This window comes from Pleurodeles waltl, chromosome 8, assembly GCF_031143425.1.
Source record: "Pleurodeles waltl isolate 20211129_DDA chromosome 8, aPleWal1.hap1.20221129, whole genome shotgun sequence".
Classification (NCBI taxonomy): Eukaryota; Metazoa; Chordata; class Amphibia; order Caudata; family Salamandridae; genus Pleurodeles; species Pleurodeles waltl.
In genome coordinates this window covers 1,279,927,798-1,279,949,062 of record NC_090447.1, presented here as the reverse complement: position 1 = coordinate 1,279,949,062, position 21,265 = coordinate 1,279,927,798, and the positions used below count along the sequence as shown (strand labels likewise).

General features: G+C 39.7%; 1 protein-coding gene across 3 annotated transcripts in view; it reads left to right on the top strand.

Annotated features, from left to right (window-relative positions):
• Positions 1–17,029, top strand: part of WASF3 (WASP family member 3) — a 225,159-nt gene extending 208,130 nt beyond the window's left edge. For 2 of the 3 annotated variants that reach the window (XM_069202225.1, XM_069202224.1), the window contains 2 exons: positions 4,934–5,301; positions 16,368–16,671. In XM_069202225.1, the coding sequence (XP_069058326.1) occupies positions 4,934–5,301; positions 16,368–16,525 (526 nt within the window). In that variant the 3' untranslated portion in view covers positions 16,526–16,671. Of the gene's footprint in view, positions 1–4,933; positions 5,302–16,367 lie in introns of all 3 variants that reach the window. The other variant, XM_069202223.1, reaches the window with a different exon arrangement.
• Positions 17,030–21,265: the final 4,236 nt, after the last annotated feature.

Genomic DNA, 21,265 nt, shown 5'->3' with positions numbered 1-21,265 from the left:
AGATAGGAGGAGGTGGAGAGTGAGGGAGTTAGATAGTGGGATAGAGAGATAGGTAGATAGGAGGAGTGAGGGAGGTAGATAGTGAATGGGTTAGATAGGAGAGATAGAGAGGGGGATGCGAGTGGGGGAGGGGGATGAGGCAGGAGCAGGAGGGCAGGCGCGGGGAGAAGAGAACGGAGGAGGCAGAAGAGCCGAAGACAAGAAGAACAGAAGACGAGAAGAACAGAAGACAAGAAGAACAGAAGAACAGAAGACCGGAAGGAGAGAAGAAAGGATGATCAGAAGACCGGAAGGAGAGAAGAAAGGAAGATCAGAAGACCGGAAGGAGAGAAGAAAGGAAGACCGGAAGAACACAGAAGAACACAGAAGAACACAGAAGAAGATACAGAAAAACGAAGAACAGAGGGCAGAAGACCACAGAAGAAGATGAGGAAGAAGAGAAGAAGAGTGAAGACGGGGGAAAGAAGAGTACAGAAGAAGATTACAGACGAGGAGCGAGGAGGAAGAACAGAAGAACAGAGAAGAAGAAAAGAAGAAAAGAAGCAGGAGCAGGAGAGAGGGTGAGTAGCGCGGGGCAGAGCGAGGGGCTGGGAGGGGGGGGGTACTTACTGTGAGGTGGGTCTCAGGAACTCAGGAACCTGGAGGAGCTGCAGCGGCAGGGGGAGCGACCTACCCTAGTAAGGAGGTGGAATGACAAAAGCCCCAACTCTCCTCATTTCTGGGTCGAAGTAATAGCTACAAGAAAGAACTTTTTGCAGAAAGTCAAGAACAAGAAGCAGTTTGTAAAGGCTCAAATAGAGCACATTGTACAATTGTGGGCAGTTCCCATGTAGTGAGAGAGAAGGATCGGGCATTTGTTGTAGAAACTCGTTGGCAGTTGTGCAGCTGAAGGAAGCACAGTGACTCTCTGAAGGTACTAACTGTTGCCCATTGAACACCTAATTTGGAAGGGGCCAGACCCTTCGAAACACCCTGTAGTTAATCTAGAATGAGAAAGGGATTACAACATCTTGGACTCAAGTTACTTTTCATGTGACACAGGATTCAAACCTAACTCAATGTTTATTTAACAGGTAATGGTACATGGCTTCTCGGACTTCTGAGTGTCCAATGCTCTTGCTCTAGAACAACCCTGAGACGGCAACCTTAGCCACTCACTCTAAAGGCTGCAAGTTGAAGGTGACATTGTCCTGAGAGAACAAGGCACGATACAGAAGGGAAGGAGTTGTTTCTAAAAGGTGAAATTGAGGAGCCACAGCTAGTTGTAGCAGGCTCATGAACTGGGGCTTCTGAGGCCAAAAAAGGGTATTGTCAAGGTTAGAGATGCTCTCTCCCTCCAAATCTTTCTCAGCACTCTGGGAAGGAAGGGAGAGGAGGCCAAACTGGAGATGGGGCATCCACTGCCAGGCTTTCTGATGCCAAACCTTTGAACAGAACTAGGAAAGAGGGGTGGTGTCTTCTATGGGAAGAACGTCCAGCGAGGGATGATCGAATTGAGCTGTTAGCAACTGAAACACTTCGACCAACAAATGAAAGCAAATACTGCTGCTTTTTTCTCTAACCCTGGGAGAGAAGATGCTTAACGGGCTATGCCTGTTTTTTCCCCCAAACCAAATGGTCTTAGCCACTCAAACATGTATCAGATCCCCAGTAGTACACTTATTGTTGATATAACTGCTTGTCAGTCTGGACTAAGACTGGCTCTGAAGGAGAGGAGCACATCTCAAAAGAGCCAGATGAATGGCAGAGAACTATCTACAATTAAAGGAGAGCAGACTTTCCCTTTGGAACCATCCACGCTACAACACTTGATTATCCAAAGGGGCTTCATATCTTTCAATTCCTTCAAAAGCATCCATTTCCTAATGACAGTTGATCAGGAGTTAGATTTTCATATTGGGCATAAAATCACCTCTAACATTAATTTCAGATCTCTGAAAACCCTGGAGTTCTGATAGATGAGCACCTTGCATATATCTCCCCTTCTGGATTAAGAGCTGTTCTTTTTGGAGTAGGGCCATCAGAAATACCAGAAGCAGCAGCTACTTCCTCAAAAATCATTTATTGAAGCTCAGAGAGAGATAGAGACACCACCTCTTCCCCCTGAAGAGTGGCAAGGTCTACTGTGACAGAATGTTACTTGATACACTTTCTTCCTTCCATTGCAAACGCAGGATGAACCAGAAATAAGCAGGACTTATAACCAGTTTAAATAGTGCTTCTGGGTTTAAAAAAAGCACTTCTGACATTTGCGAGATGTAAACACTAGATCTGCATAAAGTTTGTGATAGTGAATAATAAACAATTATAACCTGCTAAATGTGAGGCCCGCAACAAACATGATTGTTTTTAATGTTATGCTCCTTGTCTGCCCGTTAAAAAAATACAACTCCTTTTACCCTCCCTGCACTCCGAATTAAGATTCAGAAGGTAAACTGAATATTCCAATGTTTATCTACTCGGATATTGGAAAACACATGAGTGGGGCAAAGCAGCCGTGTGAGAAGCCTGCGGAGGCCAAGTTTACACAGTGACCTCCACATACCACAGTATATCTTACCAGTAAATACACAAGCCCGGAAGCAGTGCCGGGGAAGGTGCAGAAGTCATGTTAGGGCACCACTGTAGCGCGAATCAAACCAGCAAATGATATGGTAATTTCACAGTTAATATTTTGCTTCTTGAAAAACGCATATTGGTTGAAGCAAACCTGTTTATTTTTGTCATGCTTAAAGTAAGTTAAAGTGTTATAAAATACTGATTTATTTTTAGTGATAGCCTCTTGAACCCAGTTGCTGGTTTAGATCTTTCTTTTTTATCAGTTATGCCATTGAGAATGGCTTTTAGTTTTTTCTCATTGTATCATCGAGGTTATATTTTGATTTTTTGTAGATTGTAGCTAGCTGGTATATGCTTATCTAAAAACATAGTTATTTCTAGAGCTTTATTGTTGTGTTGGTCTTTTAATTCATAAATTCCTTGCAAAGGTCTGTAGAGTTAAATACATTTGAAAGTACCACCTTTCCCTTGGCCATTGCCATAAAAAGTCTTAATGCTTCAAGACACAGTGATTCAAGATCTGTGCATTTATTACCTACTGTTTTTACACTCGTGGCAAGATGTCACTAAAAATTGTTTGCCAAGAAAAGTGATTGCCAAAGAAGAGGACATCAGAAAAAGGGTAAAAGACAGACTATCCTGTTTGGGACCCATGTTTTGCAATAATACCACTACACCTCACTGACCATACAATAGGAGGGTGAACAGGTGTTGGCAGACAACCTCTGTGTTCAGAGACGGGCTTTGTAGTTTGTTGATACATCTTTTATTTCTTCAAACTCAAATAAAGGATATCCCCTTTTGTTGTTTGTTATCACTCCGGAGAAATACACATTGGAATCTTATCAAATATGATATCAGGCAGTGGCAAAATAATAGATTTTACAGTATTATTTTTCTGATTATTGGTAAGGGTAGAGCATCCCTATATTGTTTATACAGCATCTCATAGTTTTACCTACGCATGTTTTAGACTTTTTCTGGAATTAAATATCTTCAAGCATACCCCCATTAAATATATTCTGTTTTACTTTCATTGATTTTTGAATCAGAAATGATTCCAAATGCAGTCAGCTCCTTCGACTTTCCTCAATCAGTAGCTTAGTTACTGAAGAATAAACAATTTTAGTGTCCACTTGCAATATAATCTGATAATACTTTCCCTGAAATTCCTTAGCTGGAATTGAAGCTCAATTGTGGCTATATTTTCCAAGTGGTTTGATGTAAATATTGAGCAACTGGAGGGACAATGAATACTCTTGCCTTGCCCCTAAAGTTTGCAGGAACAAAAAAGGCACTTCAAAACTACAAATGCTGCACTAGGATTATGTCACAGTGATTAGAGGACACTGATATCAGGCCATTTTAGTCATGAATAACCGGAAGAATGGTCCCCAGTTAGAGGATTGTAATTTTCTGCTCCTGGTTGTTTCCAAAGACCATTTTGTGTGGGGTTTCTGGAACAGATATTGTTTTCTTAAGCAGATATGTGCTTTATTTATTTTTGGTGACACAATTAATTCAAACATTCACCAGTGGTCACCAGTTTTCACCACAGGTCAATTCTTAGATGCCTTTGCAACAAATTCATATGTTCTTTTTAGCACTCAATAGCTGATAAAAATCCTTTTTCCACATTATTTCTAATAGTCTACAACAGGCATTAGTCAGTTAGGGATTTGAGCTCTTGCCTTTAGCATTCTCTTCTTTTTTCCATTAAACAAGCAACCAGCGTTTTCTCGTTTACCCTGAAGCTCTTTTAAATGAAGGCAGCACTTTACCCATCTTTGCCCTTCACCAGCGTCCCAGGGCCCAGAGTTTTCAGATTAGTATGCCCTCTGCAGCATATTTTGTTTCTTTTACCACTTACAAGTAAAGGAAACTGAGATGGTAATGTTGGGAAGGGCATTCCATATCGGCATGCACAAGTGCAGGACACATTTCAAAGTCAAATGTGAAACCTCTTTTGAAGGAGCTGTTCTTGGCCATGCCTGCTCTTTAATAGTGTCTTGACAGGTTGTTGATGAGTAGGAATATGGACACCGGGCCTGAGTAATAATGGAGGTCATTGTTCATATTGTTCTAGTGTAAAATGCTTAAGGATCCTCACTAACTACGTGACTCTGTAGAAGGTAAATCTATTGAAGCTGCCTATCACTGAACAATTTACACTGCGCTCTCAAGTACATTTCGGAATGTTGGTAGAGTTAGAAATGATTATAGTAAAGTTGGCACCATATTCATGTTATGACTGCTTGGCTACTGGAATGTTTCTCTTCTTGTATTTTAGTTAGTATTTAAAAGATAATGCTATAATCACTTTTATTTGCTTCCCTTTAACTGCAGAATGACAGGTCTATTATTTCTTCCACAGGCGGCATTCTACTTCAAAGATGGAGTATTACAGGGAACCAGGATCCCCTCCACCACCACCTCTACCTGTGATTCCTTCCGCTCAGACTGCATTTGTTAGCCCTCTCCAACTCCCTGGACTAGCTTCTCATTCTGGACCTGTGACTGGGTTTACATATACTGCTGCTCTTCCCCCTGCTGGGCTTGTTATTACAGCACCCTCTGCTCCACCAGGACCACCACCTCCACCTCCAGGACCTGTAGTTCCAGGTTCTTCTGTTAGATCCTCCCCAATGCATTGTCCATTGGTAGCTGAATTGAAAAGGCATGAATCCATAAATCAGCCTGTCTGTGATGCTCGAAGCGATCTTCTTTCTGCTATTCGTATGGGTAAGTAAACTGTAACAATGCAGAATTTACTAATGATTGTAAATCAAAACCTTCTCTTTAAAACTTTTAGAGGCTGAAAATATAGCCACCAGTTGTTTGACCTTGCATGTCGTGATGTGCAAACAAATCACAGAGCATTTTATATGTCACAAAATTGAATGACTCTCCTTGTTTTTTGTACAAATTGTAATACAATATAAAACATTTGGCGCCCATGATAGAGAAATGCCAGTTCCCTAACAAGCTTCTCTTCTTATCTCATTGAGGAGCAATGTGATTGAAAGATGCCAGCAAACATGGCCCTCTGTTGACCTCCTTCCATCCACTCCTACAGCCCACCAGAAAGATGCACTGTCATACAACATTATGAATGAGATGGGGCAGCTGGAGAGCATAAAAGGAGACAGGAATGCTCCTCTCCATCCACATTCCGCAGCCATAGCTGTCCATACTTTCATCAGTAGTGCTCACCCCCAAGGGTGACAGTGAGCTGGATGAATCATGATTTTATTGTCTCTTTAGTACGGTCACTGCATTTTGCTTTTATTTTAGTGAGAAGCCCTGCAACTCTTTATGGCCCTAGACAATTAATCCACAAGATGTATATTTTATTATGACCATGGGAAAAGTACATTGAAGCACTTAAGGTTTGTGGCAGGTGGATAATATTACTTGTGTATGAATCTTATTTTGGGTCTCAGTATAAATCCATGATAAGGTTCTTAGACGCAGAGGAGACTTCTGATGCCTTTAAGGGATTTCCATTTACTTCTGCTTCATTAATTGATTTAGTCAAAGACATATTAAAGCTTTCATTCAGGATGAAACACTCTCAAGATTCTAGTTGGGTCTGGACTCTTTCACTGCAAAACAAGTAAAGTCCACTTGGCACCACATCTCAAGCCTGCAGTTTATTAAAGACAAAAGAAGTTAATTGGGAGGCATCTCGTCCCACCTTCTCTAGGAAATCTGGCCATTCAGTCAACATACCTTTTCTCTTGTGTGAGCATCCCTCAGCATGATGGCTTTAGAGCTAACTAGTAGTCACAGCCCTATGCTTCCACGTATGTTGATTGCAAGGTTAATAGATTGATCCAGGGTGAAGATGGTCTACATATGCAACATTCTGCACTTGTCTACATTTTACTGCAAAGGGGTCTCCTTCAAGCTACAGTGTTGCAGTCTCTAGTGATGTGGAAGTTACCACTGCCATAGAGCTTGCTCCTGCTAGTCTTGTAAATTGCGGGTCGTCGACAGTGCAAGAGTGTGTATGCTGAACTCTAAATAGATGTCTACTCATTCCATGAGAAATTTGTTTGAAGAGTGCCAAAATGGAGATTAATTTGCTTCTTGGCAAGCTCTACTGTCCAGACTATGTCCAGTATAAAGTAACCAGATCAACCCAAACTGAACCAAGTGGGAGACCTGGGCAAACATGTAATACAAACAACAGTGGCTCACGTACATATTAGTTGCACACAAAAAAAGAAAAACATTCATGGGTTAACGAATAATCCCACGAAGGTGTAGCCAAAGGTGCTTTGCAAGGGAACATGGAAGTGCCACTTAGTGTGGTTTGAAACATTTCATTGAAATTTTTTTTATATTACTTTGAGACAGAAAATGTGCTCATATAATTACACAGTCAGAGTTATGGAAGTGCCAAACACGTGGACAAAATAAACACTGGACCAATAGATTATTCAAATATAAAGCATTGGATACACTATAATATTTCGTATTCAATATATGAATATTAATTTCAATGCTTTTATGTCAACAACATTTCAAACCTGCTAGAAAAAGTATTGGATCATTGGCACTAGGACGTGAAGAGACTAAGCGTAAATTTCTAAAAAACAGAAGATTACAGGTATTTAGAAAAGTGACAGTGAAGGAAATCATTGCAGTGTTCACAGAAAAATGGATGAATATTGCTAAATAGAATAAGGGTGTGTGCCAGCCAGACATTCAGGCCTGTGAGAAATATATATCTCTCTTTAGAAGCATTGAATGAGATCATACAAGTGATAAACCACAGGTACGGGGTACTTATAGTATGGCAAGAAAGGATACCTAGGTAATGGAGATAAAAATAACCAATTGTTAGGGGCAGTAATGCTCATTATTCATTATAGTAAAGTCAGAATAAAAAGAGCAAGCCAAGGTTGTGCATTACTCAAAAAATTGCCCACAAAGGTCCAAAGTTTTTCGTTTAGGCAGATGAATAGGTTGTGCCCAAATTGGTTGAAGACATATATTAACTTAGTGGGAAATCTAGTGAACTAAGGGAATTTGCATATTATCCCCAGATCAGTAAAATTAACAAAAGAAAACATTACAATTCTTGGGTTAATCGGTAATAACTTGAGGAGCTGCATGACCCTGCTACCGCTCTGGAGTACACAGCCAAACAACATGCGCTTCTGAGAGGTCCGTCTGAAAAAGTCCACTGTGTGGTCCACCTAACGTGTGCTAGAGTCAGTACCTCAGAGTTGTAAGAAGGTTAGCAACCTAGTCATATGAACATTAACAACATATCTGAAGATTTAGGATGGGTGCTATCAGAACTAAGGTTATTAATTTGAGAGGGCGGCACCCCTGCCAACTCAATAAACCCACTGTAGTATGTTCAAATCACAGTCCTGGGAGAATCTCTGCTCAGCCCTTGATTTCTGTGGCACAAGCAGGAGAAAGTCCCCAGAAAAGTGCATGCTAAGATCAAGGCCTAGTAGAGAATAAAATCTTCATTTTTATCACCTACTTCATTATTTACTTCATATTTATTTATCACCTACTCAGCGCCTGTATACCCTCACAGGTGACAAACAATGCTCTACAAATCCACCTTACATTACAAGCAGTACTAACATTGTTAATGCAAATAGCATAAAATAATAGAATGCCCAAACCAATTTAGAAAAAAACAATAGGTATGTTTTCAGCATCTTGGCCACTCCCCTACCTAACAATGTCAAAACAGGATTTCCTTCTTATGTTGGTATGGCCTAACTTTCTAGAAGGGTCCTCTCATCAATAGGACAATTCCTCCCTGGCATCTCCAAGTCAAGCAGTGGTAAAGTGCACGGAGTACTAAAACCAACAAAAATAGGGTTAAAAAAGGCAATACATCTTAAGTGACCATGCAAAAAAGTTAGATTTGCTGCAGGCATGAAAAAAATCAGTGATTATTTCATAAAGGGGCATAGTGAATAGTTTAAGTAAGCAGTGATATTTTAGTAGGGACTAGTTATCATAAACTAAAGAGAGAAGGCAGCACTTCTATAGCAAAATGTCATACAACGCACTTGCTGACAGCCGCCAGGTGAAACTATTAAGATATATATGTCAGCAGCTGAAAAGAGGAGGAGGTAGACTTTAGGAGCTCAAGGGGTAAAAGAACTAAAGATGTGAGAATTTATTTCGTGGGTGAAAGGGGGTGGCAGGGTCTTGCAGAAAAGAAGAAATCAAGAATTCAATATGTAACGTAGTAGTGTTAAGAAAATGACATCATCATACGTTGTTTATACGAAGGAAAAACAATCTGATACTAAAGCATTTACTAATCAGAAAATCATAATTCTGCATAACGATTTTATATCCGAAAAAGTGTATGTCATCAGTGTGTTCTATGCATAACTCAGCATAACTATGTTATATGCACAAAAAGTATATATCACCAGTGTGTTCTATGCATCAAAACATGAAATAAGTTGTTGTGAATGAAGTAAAATGAGAGTAGGAAATGACCATCCTTGGCATGATCTCCCCCAGTTTTTACCTTGTCTATTTTGCTAGCATTAGCACTCTGTGCATTTTATACCTCGCTAAACACAAGTTGGTGCCTGTGTTACACTTTTAAACATGGTTAAACTGGCTTACCCTGATTGGGATATTTAACTTGCCTACAGGTCCCTAGTATATGCTGTAAAAAATGCATGTGTTGCCTGAAAGTTAGATACCACCTGTGGACTGCGGCACCTGTTGTGCCATCTACAAAGTGGATCAGAAAAGACATGGCTTCAGGCTTACTATGTAGCCTGGCTGTAGGAGTGTGAGAATCTGCTGTCAAACCCTCCTTTTGAAAATTAATAGTTCACCCGTAGGTACATCTGGTTTCCCACGATTTAGGATGCCTGATATTAAACGTGAAACATGCAAAATTAAAGTTGGCATGTTTTACTAGTGAGTAACGGCCAAAAGCTATTTTCAATGCCAGTGCTGTAGCTGGATCATAGAAAAAGTAAGCATAAATATTATAAACTTTAATCTGTAACTTTTTACAAAAATGGCTGTCTACTTTGGTCCTTCCTCGGGATCTGCATGAAGATCTTTGTGTCCACCTCCAGATACCCCCTACTCTGAATAATATTATAAGCAAAGTATAGGAGTGACTAGGTTAGGGAATGGGTGATAGGGTAGGAACAGGAAGGGAGATCTGAAAGAGAAAACAATAATTCTTGTGTGCAACACAGTTTGTGGCCACTGGAGCATCCCTTCAGGAACAACGTGCAACCAAAGATCAATGTTTTTTCACCCTGAATACTGAATGAACTGACACAGGCTACACAATTCTTATTTCAGCAAAGGAATCAGACTTCTGAATTCTCCCCAGAATCTCTCAAATGTTTTCAAAACTATGTTAATGAAGCACAAGTTCAGTCTCAAAGTAAAGAAATTGTTAAGAGAATCAGCACACCTAGAATCAAGAGTAACAAGATCTGATTTCAACTAGTTATGGTCAAGAATCAACAAGATTTGGCCAAGAAAATCCTTACCAGAACAAGCCAACCAATCTTGAAATATTGGCTTTGTTTCTTTAACAAAAGCACACTAGTATCAATGCCACAATGCCTTCAAGTTGCTTCATTCTATACAGGACTGAGCGGAGCTCCTCTCCACTCTTGAGGTTCCAAGGAAGTCTCTCCAAAGCATGTAGGTTGGCTGCAGGAGGACCGTTCTCAAGCAAGAATCAAGACTCTTGAAGAGGTAAGCACATGCACCTGGGTGGAGTCCCATCCAAGATGGGTGCCACGCTGGGGAATTGAGGACTTGAGTTCCATCAGAGCGTGCAATGGAAAAAAGAAAAGAAGGCATGTTAAGGAAAGCCAAATAGGGGGCATAAAAAGATAATTAAAAGAAGCCTAAGGAAAACAAGCACAGAAATGGGAATACAACAGCCTGCAACATGACCACCAACATTCAGACCTAGTGGGCCAATAAGTATTCCCACAAGTTATGCCTACAGACCCAAATCAGTGACACCACGGAGACAGGGAAGGAACGCAAGTCGAAAATAGCCTCCTGTGGAACGTAGAGCCACTTGGCCTCTCATGGGTTGTTGGGGCAGGCCCTGGAGCATGCACTGCCAGAATGCTAACAATGGCTAGAAAATTAATTCAGGGACTATTTTTCATATTTATTAAAAATGCAATTAATTGGGGAAGTTATATTTTTAATACATATATAGGAAACATAGCTTTTAGAAAGTTACCTTTTCCCTGCCTGGTGCTCCTGGAGGCCCTGATGTTCCTAGATGCTAATTTCCGTTAGCCTACCCGTACCTGCCTAGCCAATGCCTGACCTTAATGAGGTGTGAAAACTGCTCCCAGAGCAGTACAGTGGTTTAGGACTGGTGAGTGGGTGGGCCTGGTGTGCGGCATGTTATCCCTACCTGTTAAGGAAGGACAAATGAGGGAAGTTGCAGGAACATCATTAACTTGAAAGGGACAAATGTGAAGCCTGCTCATTCATAGTTTACTGTAAGGAACGACCTGGGGGAGTAAGGTGCACGTTGGGATAATTTGCAGTAGGGCAAACAGGAATTGTAAAAGTAGATGGCTACCCCGGTAACCTTTACCCCATTGCTGCGGGAGGGTCAGGAGTCGCCTCCACCTACTGGCTAATGCAAACCCCAAGGAACCCTCCTGAGAGCACTTACTGGAACTGATGAATATCTGTAGAGCAGTGGACCCTGCTTACTGTTACCCGAGAGAGGCCCTGAATGACTGGACCTGTTATTTCTTGTAACCAAGGCAAATAAGTGGACTCCAAGGTTCAGTTGGTGTTACCTCCTGTGTAATTATAAGGACACAACAAGATGCAAGAGGCCTTTTTTACCTGAAGTGATGAATTGAACAGTACCAAGTGAACCTGGACAGTTCGAAGCTCCTAAATGATGGCCTCGAGGTCCTGTGTGCTTTAGAGATGGCCCAGAAAAGCTGATCGAGTAACGCTGAAAAATTGGAACTTCGAAAATCTTTGATGCTCCTTGACCTCCAGAACATCGGCAGGACCTCTCTGCAAAGGTGTCTGATTTCGATGCAACTTCATCTAAATCAGAAGGTAAAGTCTTTGAATGGCACAAAACCTGCTTAATGTTTCCCACCCGCGCTCCTTTGTTACTTTGACACTTCCCGAAGTTAAGCCTGTTTGCTCTGTGCGATCATTACCAGACGGTTGAACTCAGGTTAATTTAGTGACTTTCAGGGTTCACCCTAACAGATTAGTAAACTTTCTTAAAGAGAGCAGAACTCAGCTGTATGGGAATCATAACAAATCAAAGTACTCAATAAGGAGAGAGAATTGTGCCAGTACAAGTAAAATCACTGTAGTCCATCTCCAGTTGAGTTATACTACACACAAAGGTAGTATGTAGAACTCATAAAAGCAAGGCAAAGTTATAAATCCCTCTTGGTATAAATTTGTATCAGTCCCTGTGAAATAATCAATTTAGTCCATCATTGCTAATGTTGCTTTTCAGGTGAAGATGTGTTCCAGTCTTCTAGGTTCATCCCATGATGTGTAGAAGTTACATTGTTGTATCCATTTTCAATCCTTTCTGCAAAACATCTCTGGCAAATGTATGCCTCTGTCTGGCAATTGTGCTAGGGTATGCAACTGCTTCTGATGTCATCATTCATAGTTTGGAAGTGAGAAACCATAGGGGCTGTTATGATCTGTCATCTAATTCTGCTCCTGTGTTGACTTATATATACTTCATTTTTGTGTTATTTGCCTTATTTAAATATGATTACAAGAGCACCATATTCCATAAATCAAGTTAGTGGAAATACAGGTACTGCAGTGGTTGAGTGTATGTTTACTATCACCACACTAAGCTTTTGTATTGAATGTTAATTCACTTACAGTGCAGAGGCTATATGTAAAATGTCGGACGGTTGCAAAAAGACTCCCAACAGTTGGTGATGGATCAATCAATAGTCTTGAATCAAGTTTGAAGGCAAATCTAGGAAGATGTGATGTTAGGCTACTGATGCTCAAGATGTTCTATTGTTTTTTTAAATTATTTTCCCAACTTTATTTGATGCTGGCCTGTATCAGCATTTTACCACTTTTTTCAAATGGCTGGATAACTGGCTGTTATTTTTGGGTGCTATGCGTTCTTCTATGCCATAAGAGACTAATTAATGTGATGCTTTCTTTTTGGAAATCCCCTGAATAATAAGGTGTGTACATTGGTTACTGTTGAAAATGGGGTTGGCTGTTAAGTATGTCCCCAGACTATTTTCTGAAAAAAGGGATAGTTCCTCTCTCTTAATTAAAGAAATCTGTCCTTTCAGTCAGTAGGAAAGATAGACTTTTGCTTAGGAGCTCTATCACTGCAGATGAGAGAGTGTGGTTAGACAAGTTAAAGATGGGGATCATGCTATCTGAGTGTTTTATTGCTGTGGTGGCCCACATTGGTAAAACATACTGTGCTAACCCTGCTAGAAAGTACCTGTGTTGCAATCTCCCTTGTCCCCATATGCCCAGCTCGGTTTTTCCTAACAAAGGTAACTGGGGTACGTATACCTGTTGCTAGTGTCTTGGGGGGCAGACTCTGTTTGACAACTGGCCAGGGACTCTGGAAAAAAATGACATAGCTCTTCGGTTTGGATCCCCAATCGTAAGTTGTGGTTGATTGATGGTTGTACTGATTGGTATGGGAATTACATTCCTCGAGGACGTAGGAATAAGTACACTCCTTGCTGTCATTTTTAATATATTTCTGTAATTTGTTGATTTTCTTGTGGGATTTAACCCCTTCTGTGCCGGGGACGTAATGGTTACGTCCACCGGCACAGTGCTCCTGTGCCGAGGTCGTAACCATTACGTCCTCAGACATGAGCTCAGAGGGAGCGCTAGAGCTCCCTCTGTGGGCTTCCCTCCCATCCCCCCCAAGGCAGAGATGGAAGGGGAAGCCCAAATAATCATTTGCAAATGTAAATCCATTCAGAATTGTTTCTTTATACATTTTTCAAAATTATCTAAATGGACTTGGTATTCGTTGTTTAAGAAGTAAGGTGGATTCCAGAAGTGAGAGGCCACTAATTATTTTGCACTATGTTCATGAGAGCATAATGCAGCTTCTTGTCTGACTAGTACTACTAATTTATGAATGGATCAATAAAGCTTGCGCAGTAAGGGCATCTCACTATCAACCAGTAAATATCTCACAGTTAACAAAACTACACACAAACACTATTAAGTGAAAGGAGCAACTAAAACTGAACCCGCTAGAAGCCTTCAGTAAGTATACACACACTCTTATTCCACTCATCAATACCAAGTCATTTTTACACTTTCTTTTTTTCATTTGTCTCTGCAGTGATTTTTTTTCAGCATCATTTTCTGAATAGGTTTTTTTTTTTTTTTTTTTTTTTATGTGATTTGTCTATCCAATCCTCAGTCCTGATGATGGCTTGATACTGTTTTAGCAGAGACAAAACGACAGCTCATCATTGACATAAAACATTAGGATCAATAATCATTTTAATGAATACTAACAGCTGTAGTACATCAAAGTGTTAGATTGGAATAATTGTTTTGTTTTCATTCGTGCTTGCCACTCCTATTACTTACTATGTGATCAAATGAGCTCTGAGCACGTTTTTGATTTCAAAATATTACATACCATTTTATTTGAAACCGTATTGAGTAACACCTTAAACTTTCCAGCGGAAACAACTTATTTTGCTCCGTCATGTGATTACTTATTAACCTATGAATGCGTTTTTCTGTTTAAGTAATACATAGACAAGCCACTGTTGTTTGTATTGGGTGGTTTCCAGGCCAGACAGGCAGGTGGATCTGGCGTCTTACAAAACCAATTTATTTGATGTATCCTTTTCTCTTTGCTCCTGGTTCCCTTGCTCTCCGCCCCACTTAGTTGGATGATTCTACTTTCCCAGTCTAGTGTTTGTGAACAGATCCTGTGATCAATTTTAGTTCTCCATCATTCATAATTTCTTAGACCTCATAAACAACTTGCCCACTTCTGGCAAAGCTGGAAAATAGATGTGCAAATAGTTAAGTTCCTTTCTCATTAGGTTGCTGACAACATGGACACAAGTCAGTGGTCAATGCAATAAAGTGGAAGAGTCAGATTCTTTTAGATAAAGTTTCACTTTGTTTGTGCTTCCTTGTCCTTAAGTAAAGGCTTTAGGTAAGGTGCTACGAAAAATAATTACTATACATAAAACATTTCTCTTTGTATGTATTCTGGGATGTCTCATAAGTGTTTGCCAACACTTTCTATTCAGGAGTCCAGGTGTAACATAATTGGTCACATGTGGGCGTAATAAAGTAGCTTCTGCTTCTGCACCAGTGCTGCTGTAGTCTTTATTTTTGGTGGTGTCTGTAGTATACCTCACTCTTAACCTTTACTTTCAGACTCTTGCAGCATGGAGGTGGGCGTAGTCACTATTGTCCAAATTATCTCAATATGCATCATATTAGATAATCATAACGGTCTTCACGTAAGTGCACCATGTGCAATAAATAAACCCCTGCCAGAAACTTTTAATCTTCAATATAGTGCCACGACAATGATTGAAAAGGTAGTATTCTGCCAGCTATCAGGAGCAGATGATCCTTAGTAACATCAATAGGGATGTCCCCTCCTAAGCTGAAGTGACACACTGAGTGACCCTAATGCCCCAGAGAAACTTTAGAATGTATTTCAGTTCCACATTCTATCCTCAAGTAATACTTCACTGGGCTTTTGGGTTTGAGTGATGATGTTATGAACAGTGTTAGAATTCCACAACTTTGTGTCCATCTCAAGTCATGTGTCCTACACCTTCATGTCAATAAGAACCTGTGTCAGAAATACAGAGGTGCCTGATGTTGGATCTATACCAGATATTAATATATCCGTATCAGATTCATTTTAATACAGTTAATTTAAATGGTACTTATTTCCATTGTCATGAACATTGTGCCTGAACCTACATTAAACACCTATATATTCAAGCCTTTGGTTTTTTTAGCCTTACAGCTGTTAAATAGATGACTGATGATGAACATATGATCATTATATTCTTACAATAATAATAAAAATAATTATTCAAACGCAAAAACTCAATGAATCTCCACAGTGATACCTATCCCACAAGATCAAATACTTAATCTCAAAATGGCAAAAACGAAAATGCCTTTCTTTCTTCTCCTCTACCCCTTGGCCGTAGGCATGCTGGTCATACAAAGGAAATAGTGTGCCCAGAGCATGGTTTGAAGGCATGGCGCTGCAGCCTTCCTGGTTTTGCCCAGAATATTATCTCATGATGTTAAATACCTTAATGCTAAGGTGTAATGCAGTGTTTGCTCATCTTGAGACCTTGCCATTATCCGTTCTTCACTTTGACAGGCCGCTCGTGCACTCAGCACCGACATTATGAACTGGGTAAATGTATGTCCCTATATGTTTCTTATTTACTTTTTCTCAGTGGAAACTACAAGACAAATTGCTATAGTGTATTTTGAGGGGAAGAAAATATTTTTTTAAAGAATATCATTTAACTATTTTCTCATGTGACTGCTTTGTTTTCATCTATATCAAGAGTTGACCTAGGCTACCTACGGCTACATATGTCCTATTTTTCTTTGTTTGTTGTTGTGACATGACATTTTTTAATAGTCCCTGCACTCGGCCACTAGTAAAGCAGCAATATTGAGCCAGTACAAGCCCATTCCTTGTCTCCTGCGTTTGAGGGTCGCCTGGGAACTAAATAGTAGAAAAGAAACCCTTTTCTAACCTCGTGTTTTTTATGTTTTACCCACAGGCATCCAATTGAAAAAGGTACAAGAACAGCGTGAGCAAGAAGCTAAAAGGGAACCAGTTGGAAATGATGTGGCCACCATCCTTTCCAGACGCATTGCCGTAGAGTACAGCGATTCTGACGACGAATCAGAGTTAGAAGAAAACGACTGGTCAGACTGAGGCCAGAGCATGGCTCCTTAGTGAAACGTGTCGGCCACAATCAGTTTATTTAATATTGGAGAACAGACTACAGAGCAGTTAACCATAAAGGAAAGCAGTAGCAATGGACTGTCTTCACTAATGATTTGGAATTATCAGTAGGTAGTTAGTACCTTTTCTAAGGAGGCAATCATTGTTTTAACACGATCTAACATGTTTTACAATACTTGCTCTGTATACTTAAGTGCCACTAAAGTTATAATAGCAGACCCGCACTGCACAGAAAGGTAGGGTTCTAGTGTTTGCATTGTAATAACAAAACCAAGTTTTCTTGAACTACCGATGCTCATATTGCTGCTTCTTGATGTAACAGAACGTACCAACCATTAACCAGTTTACTTTTGTTGCTGAAAGAGATGATGGGTGCACTGCATAAAGATCAATGGAAAGGCGTGTGCTATAACTCCGCATGCTCCAGAGGGATGCGTTTTCGTGCAGATGATTCAACTAGGAGAAACGGTACTTAAAAAAAAAAAAACTGTGAAAAAGAAAAGCGGAGCAGACTACCTTTGCACCATCTATGCTATTTATTTATTTGGGATGAAGTACACGGATTCAGTCCCGTTTTTACAAAAATACAAAATGTTTTATACTTTGCTTTTCCCCAATCATGGTGCAACATATGTTCTACATTGTTGACCAAAAATCAAGATTATGGCTCAGTTCTGGCCATGCTGACTAAACACCTTTCTCATAAATGTTGATATGTTGCAGATGTTTGTGAAAGTTTGTGAAATCGTTATTCGGACTGAAGTTATCTGGTTCTTGTCGGATACTGAAGTCACATATCTGTTTACATTCCAGCATAATAATATTAGGGATTTTTTTTAATTAATTATATTTTGCAATACACACTATTCTGCAGTGTCAATAATGTCCATGTGTGTTATTCGTCATCGGTTTATCTTCTGCTCTACACACTTTTTAAGGAGGGGGACGAGTTATGTCAGACCATCATGAGCACAAGTCTAACATCACTGTTCTACAGTAAATCTGCAGTCTTCGGTTATCCATGTTTGTCACTGCCACAGTTTGGCCTGTTCAGAAATATGTCTTTTTGAAAAACTTTAATAATACAATAGAAACGGTACCTAAAAAACTTAAACTTGCCAGTGCAAGGAGAATGTACAAATACCTGGAACAACACATGATGCCTTGTGCTAAATGAAATAATACTCCTGTTTCTGCTTAGAATTTGTGAAATGAACAGTCTGTTTGGAAATACAAAGCATGCAGTCCTATGGTGGAACATACATGTCAGACTTGTGTGTTAGTCTCAATGGACCAGCATAACTTAGCTCGAGCTGTCTTAACACACTCCATTACATTTCCATCAACATGTTTTTTTACTTAGTCATATATTTCCTGCTGCCTAATACCCTGCATAAATGGGGGCGAGTACAGTTCCTTTTCACCGTAGTCCTAAATAATTGACATTCCCGTCATTGTAATAGAGGATATTGCGTAATCCTGCAGGTGTGCTTCTGTGGCTCTAAATTTAATGTGAAATTAAATCACACTATTTACGTTTGTAATATTATCTTCCTGTGCAAAGTCTTTGTTAAGTTCCATACCAGCCAAACACGTTGTACCTTACACCTGCATTTCTTACTGATTTATTATATTAATGCCAACCAATTCCAGTGTTCTGGTGGCTAAAATTGAAGTGGAACCTCATGTAAACTGTAGAGCGATTCCGAAATGAAATATGCTTGTGGCCATATACACTCCACCGCAGAATCTGCAAACCAGGGTCATTGCACTAATGGATTTACCTAGTTTGACTGAGGAAGGTGGCAGTTACTCTCTAACTAATGGATCCATCCAAAGGTTTTGCATTTTTGCATTTCATTCCATAATGAAACCCATATCGATTACTGCAGTGCTATACTGCTGTTTTAAGACATTGAAAATAGATTTGTATTAATTCTTTCATGGGATGCTTGGTACTGTAGTTGAAATCAAGCCAAGCAGTCCATGTAGCTACTCGTCTACTAGTTTGCATCAATGGCATTGTATAAGCAAAAGAAACAAAATCTAAAAAACCTTTTCATTCTTCTGGATCTCTCTTTAGCTCTGGAGAGTCGTGTTGGGAGTTACAGATTACTTTTTGTCAAAACAATGCAACATATTAAGCCATTACTTCACATAGGGGCTGTTCTCTGTCAGATTGATATTTTTGGATGAAGAATGGCATGTGATTCCAATGCTGATACTACTGCAGCAGTTTCCTATTGCAGTGCTTAAAGAACTGTTTGATAAAGATTGTTTTCTCTGGTCAAAGAACTCATTCCGATCATCCTTCTGTCCAAGATTTTTCCACTGCAGTCTTTTTAGATGTCCATTCACATTTGTCTTTGGTACTCAACAAAAGTTCTTCCTAAAGTTTATTTCAAAATGTAATGATAACCACTTGTTTGATCACTAATTTTTATCATTTATCACATCCCTCAAAACAGAATTTCCACTGTTTAATTTTAAAGAGACTTCTTTGAGTCACCAGGACTCTTTATCGTCTGTCAGTATTCTGCTGAGTACAAAGCAGTTTCCAGAATGAGTGGCTCCAACTACAGGCTTTAAATCACAAATGTTACTTTCAGGTTCCTCGTTAGTTAAAGCCATCTATTTGTAGTGTTTACAAGGAACAAATATTTTGTTCCTGAAATTCTTTACTGAAAACTCTTTGCAAATAATCTAACTGGCTAATAGTCTAATATATGGAAGTGATATATGTTTGGGATCTTCTGGCAATAGCCTTTCATTGTTCTTCTATTTCTGGCAGCATGTGGTCAGATATTTTAGGATGTGCAACCTGCTTTTTCATCCTGCGGAGAGACCCCATTATTGAGCGTCTTCACGTGTCATTACTGATCCCGACACTGCATTCGTAGTATCGGAGGACAATATCTCCCTTTAGATGGAATGCACTTCTGTTTTCACATCCATCACTTTCATTTTACACAATAGTCTTTTATTAAGAGTGCTTAAGGCCTTTTTTACCATAATCTAGGGACTGGCTATTCTCGAACGGAAGAGTACTTTTAACAGTATCCATTCCTACAGATAGCTGTGGGCAGTATTGCCTCCCATTCTTTTTAATTGCCTGCCTGGAGAAAGCATCTTACTGCCTCATTCTATTGAAATAACTGTCTCATTCTATTGAAATAAAGTCACACTGTTACTGCATATTGCTATTTTTCTGTTCCTTTTTGGGGACTCTTTATTTTCTTGAACTTTTATCAGACACTTGCTTTCTAACAACCCTTTCCACGTTTGTTGCATATTTAAAATATATGCAGATGTGCATAATTAAATATGCTATTTGTTATCATTATTGAGTGTGGGGAGGGGCATCGTCCAGGAGATTCAAAGCATTGAGTAGCTCATGATGCCCATCCCTCAACAGTGGTAATAAATATATTACATTTAGTGGATCTGCATTCATTTTTGTTGTACCATGCTGTATTTTTTCATGTGTGAAAAGTTATGTAGAAAAGGTATATAAGCATACCCAGAGCACAAGGGGTAAAATCCATGCAGTAAAAGTAATCACATTAACTAAGCCTTCTGGCCATGGCCCAAGTTGTTTTCTTCTGTCAACTGATTGTAAAATGTAACCTGTGAGAAAATAACCATCGGTTTCCCACCTCGGTTAAGCAGTAGAGTGGTGGGAATCTCGAATTTGATATTTGCTTTGTAGTGGTAAATGAGTAAAAGTTCTTTTATCATTACACTTCCTCCACATGAAAGGTGTTATTGGACCAAATTTATTTTCACAGAATTGGGTTAATATATTTTTTTGTCGTGCTAGTGAACATAAAAGGCCTTGTACACACATTGAAATTAAGTGGGGAAAGAATAAATTGAAGGAGCGGGAAGATGAGAGACACTGTTTGTAAATGTCTTGTCAAAAAGAATTTAACGAATCAAGTATTACACCTTTTCAAGAAACATGGTCCATTGTATTCAGCAGGACTTAGTCAAAAGTTTTGAACGCTGCTGTTAAATCCAATAGCATAAACGCTGTGACATCACTCGTGTCCACTTCCTGTCTGAAGTCATCCAGACTGAGTAGCACACATACTCCATGCTCCTAACTGGGCAGAAGTCTTCTTGGAATCGGCTGTACTTCTACACTAGTCAGTGTCTCACATTTGTTAACTGCAGTAACAGATTTTAATTGTTTACTTCAGCCATATCTTGTTCTGGCCACCATAAATTTTCCACTTTGGAAGACCAAATTCTTGCCCAGCGAGCATTTGTGCAGGTCTCGTCTGCAGAGGCACCTGCTACATTTTGAAATTGTAGTTTGAGTTGAAGATGTGTTGAGTGTTAAGACACTAATCTAGTCTCTTCAGCAGCAATTTTGTAAGAGATCATGGCGACCCTTGCCACGATATGTAGTTAATGCCAACAGTTTACATTGTGCACACTACAAAATGAAGTGTCTCAAGCATCACAAATGAAGGAGTTCATTGCCCATTACTTATTTCATTGAGCTCAGAAGGATCAAAGGCTGTATTGGCCTTACCAGGATTCCACACTAGGCCTTGCAAGTTTCTGGAAGGGCAATGAGCCATTTTGCTGCTTGAATGAAAAAGCGTAAAGCATTGCATGTAAGAAGGAGCTGCTCTCAGTTTAGAAACACAACTTTTCTACTGTTACCTGCAAGTTGTTCATACCCACATTTTTGGAATGGGA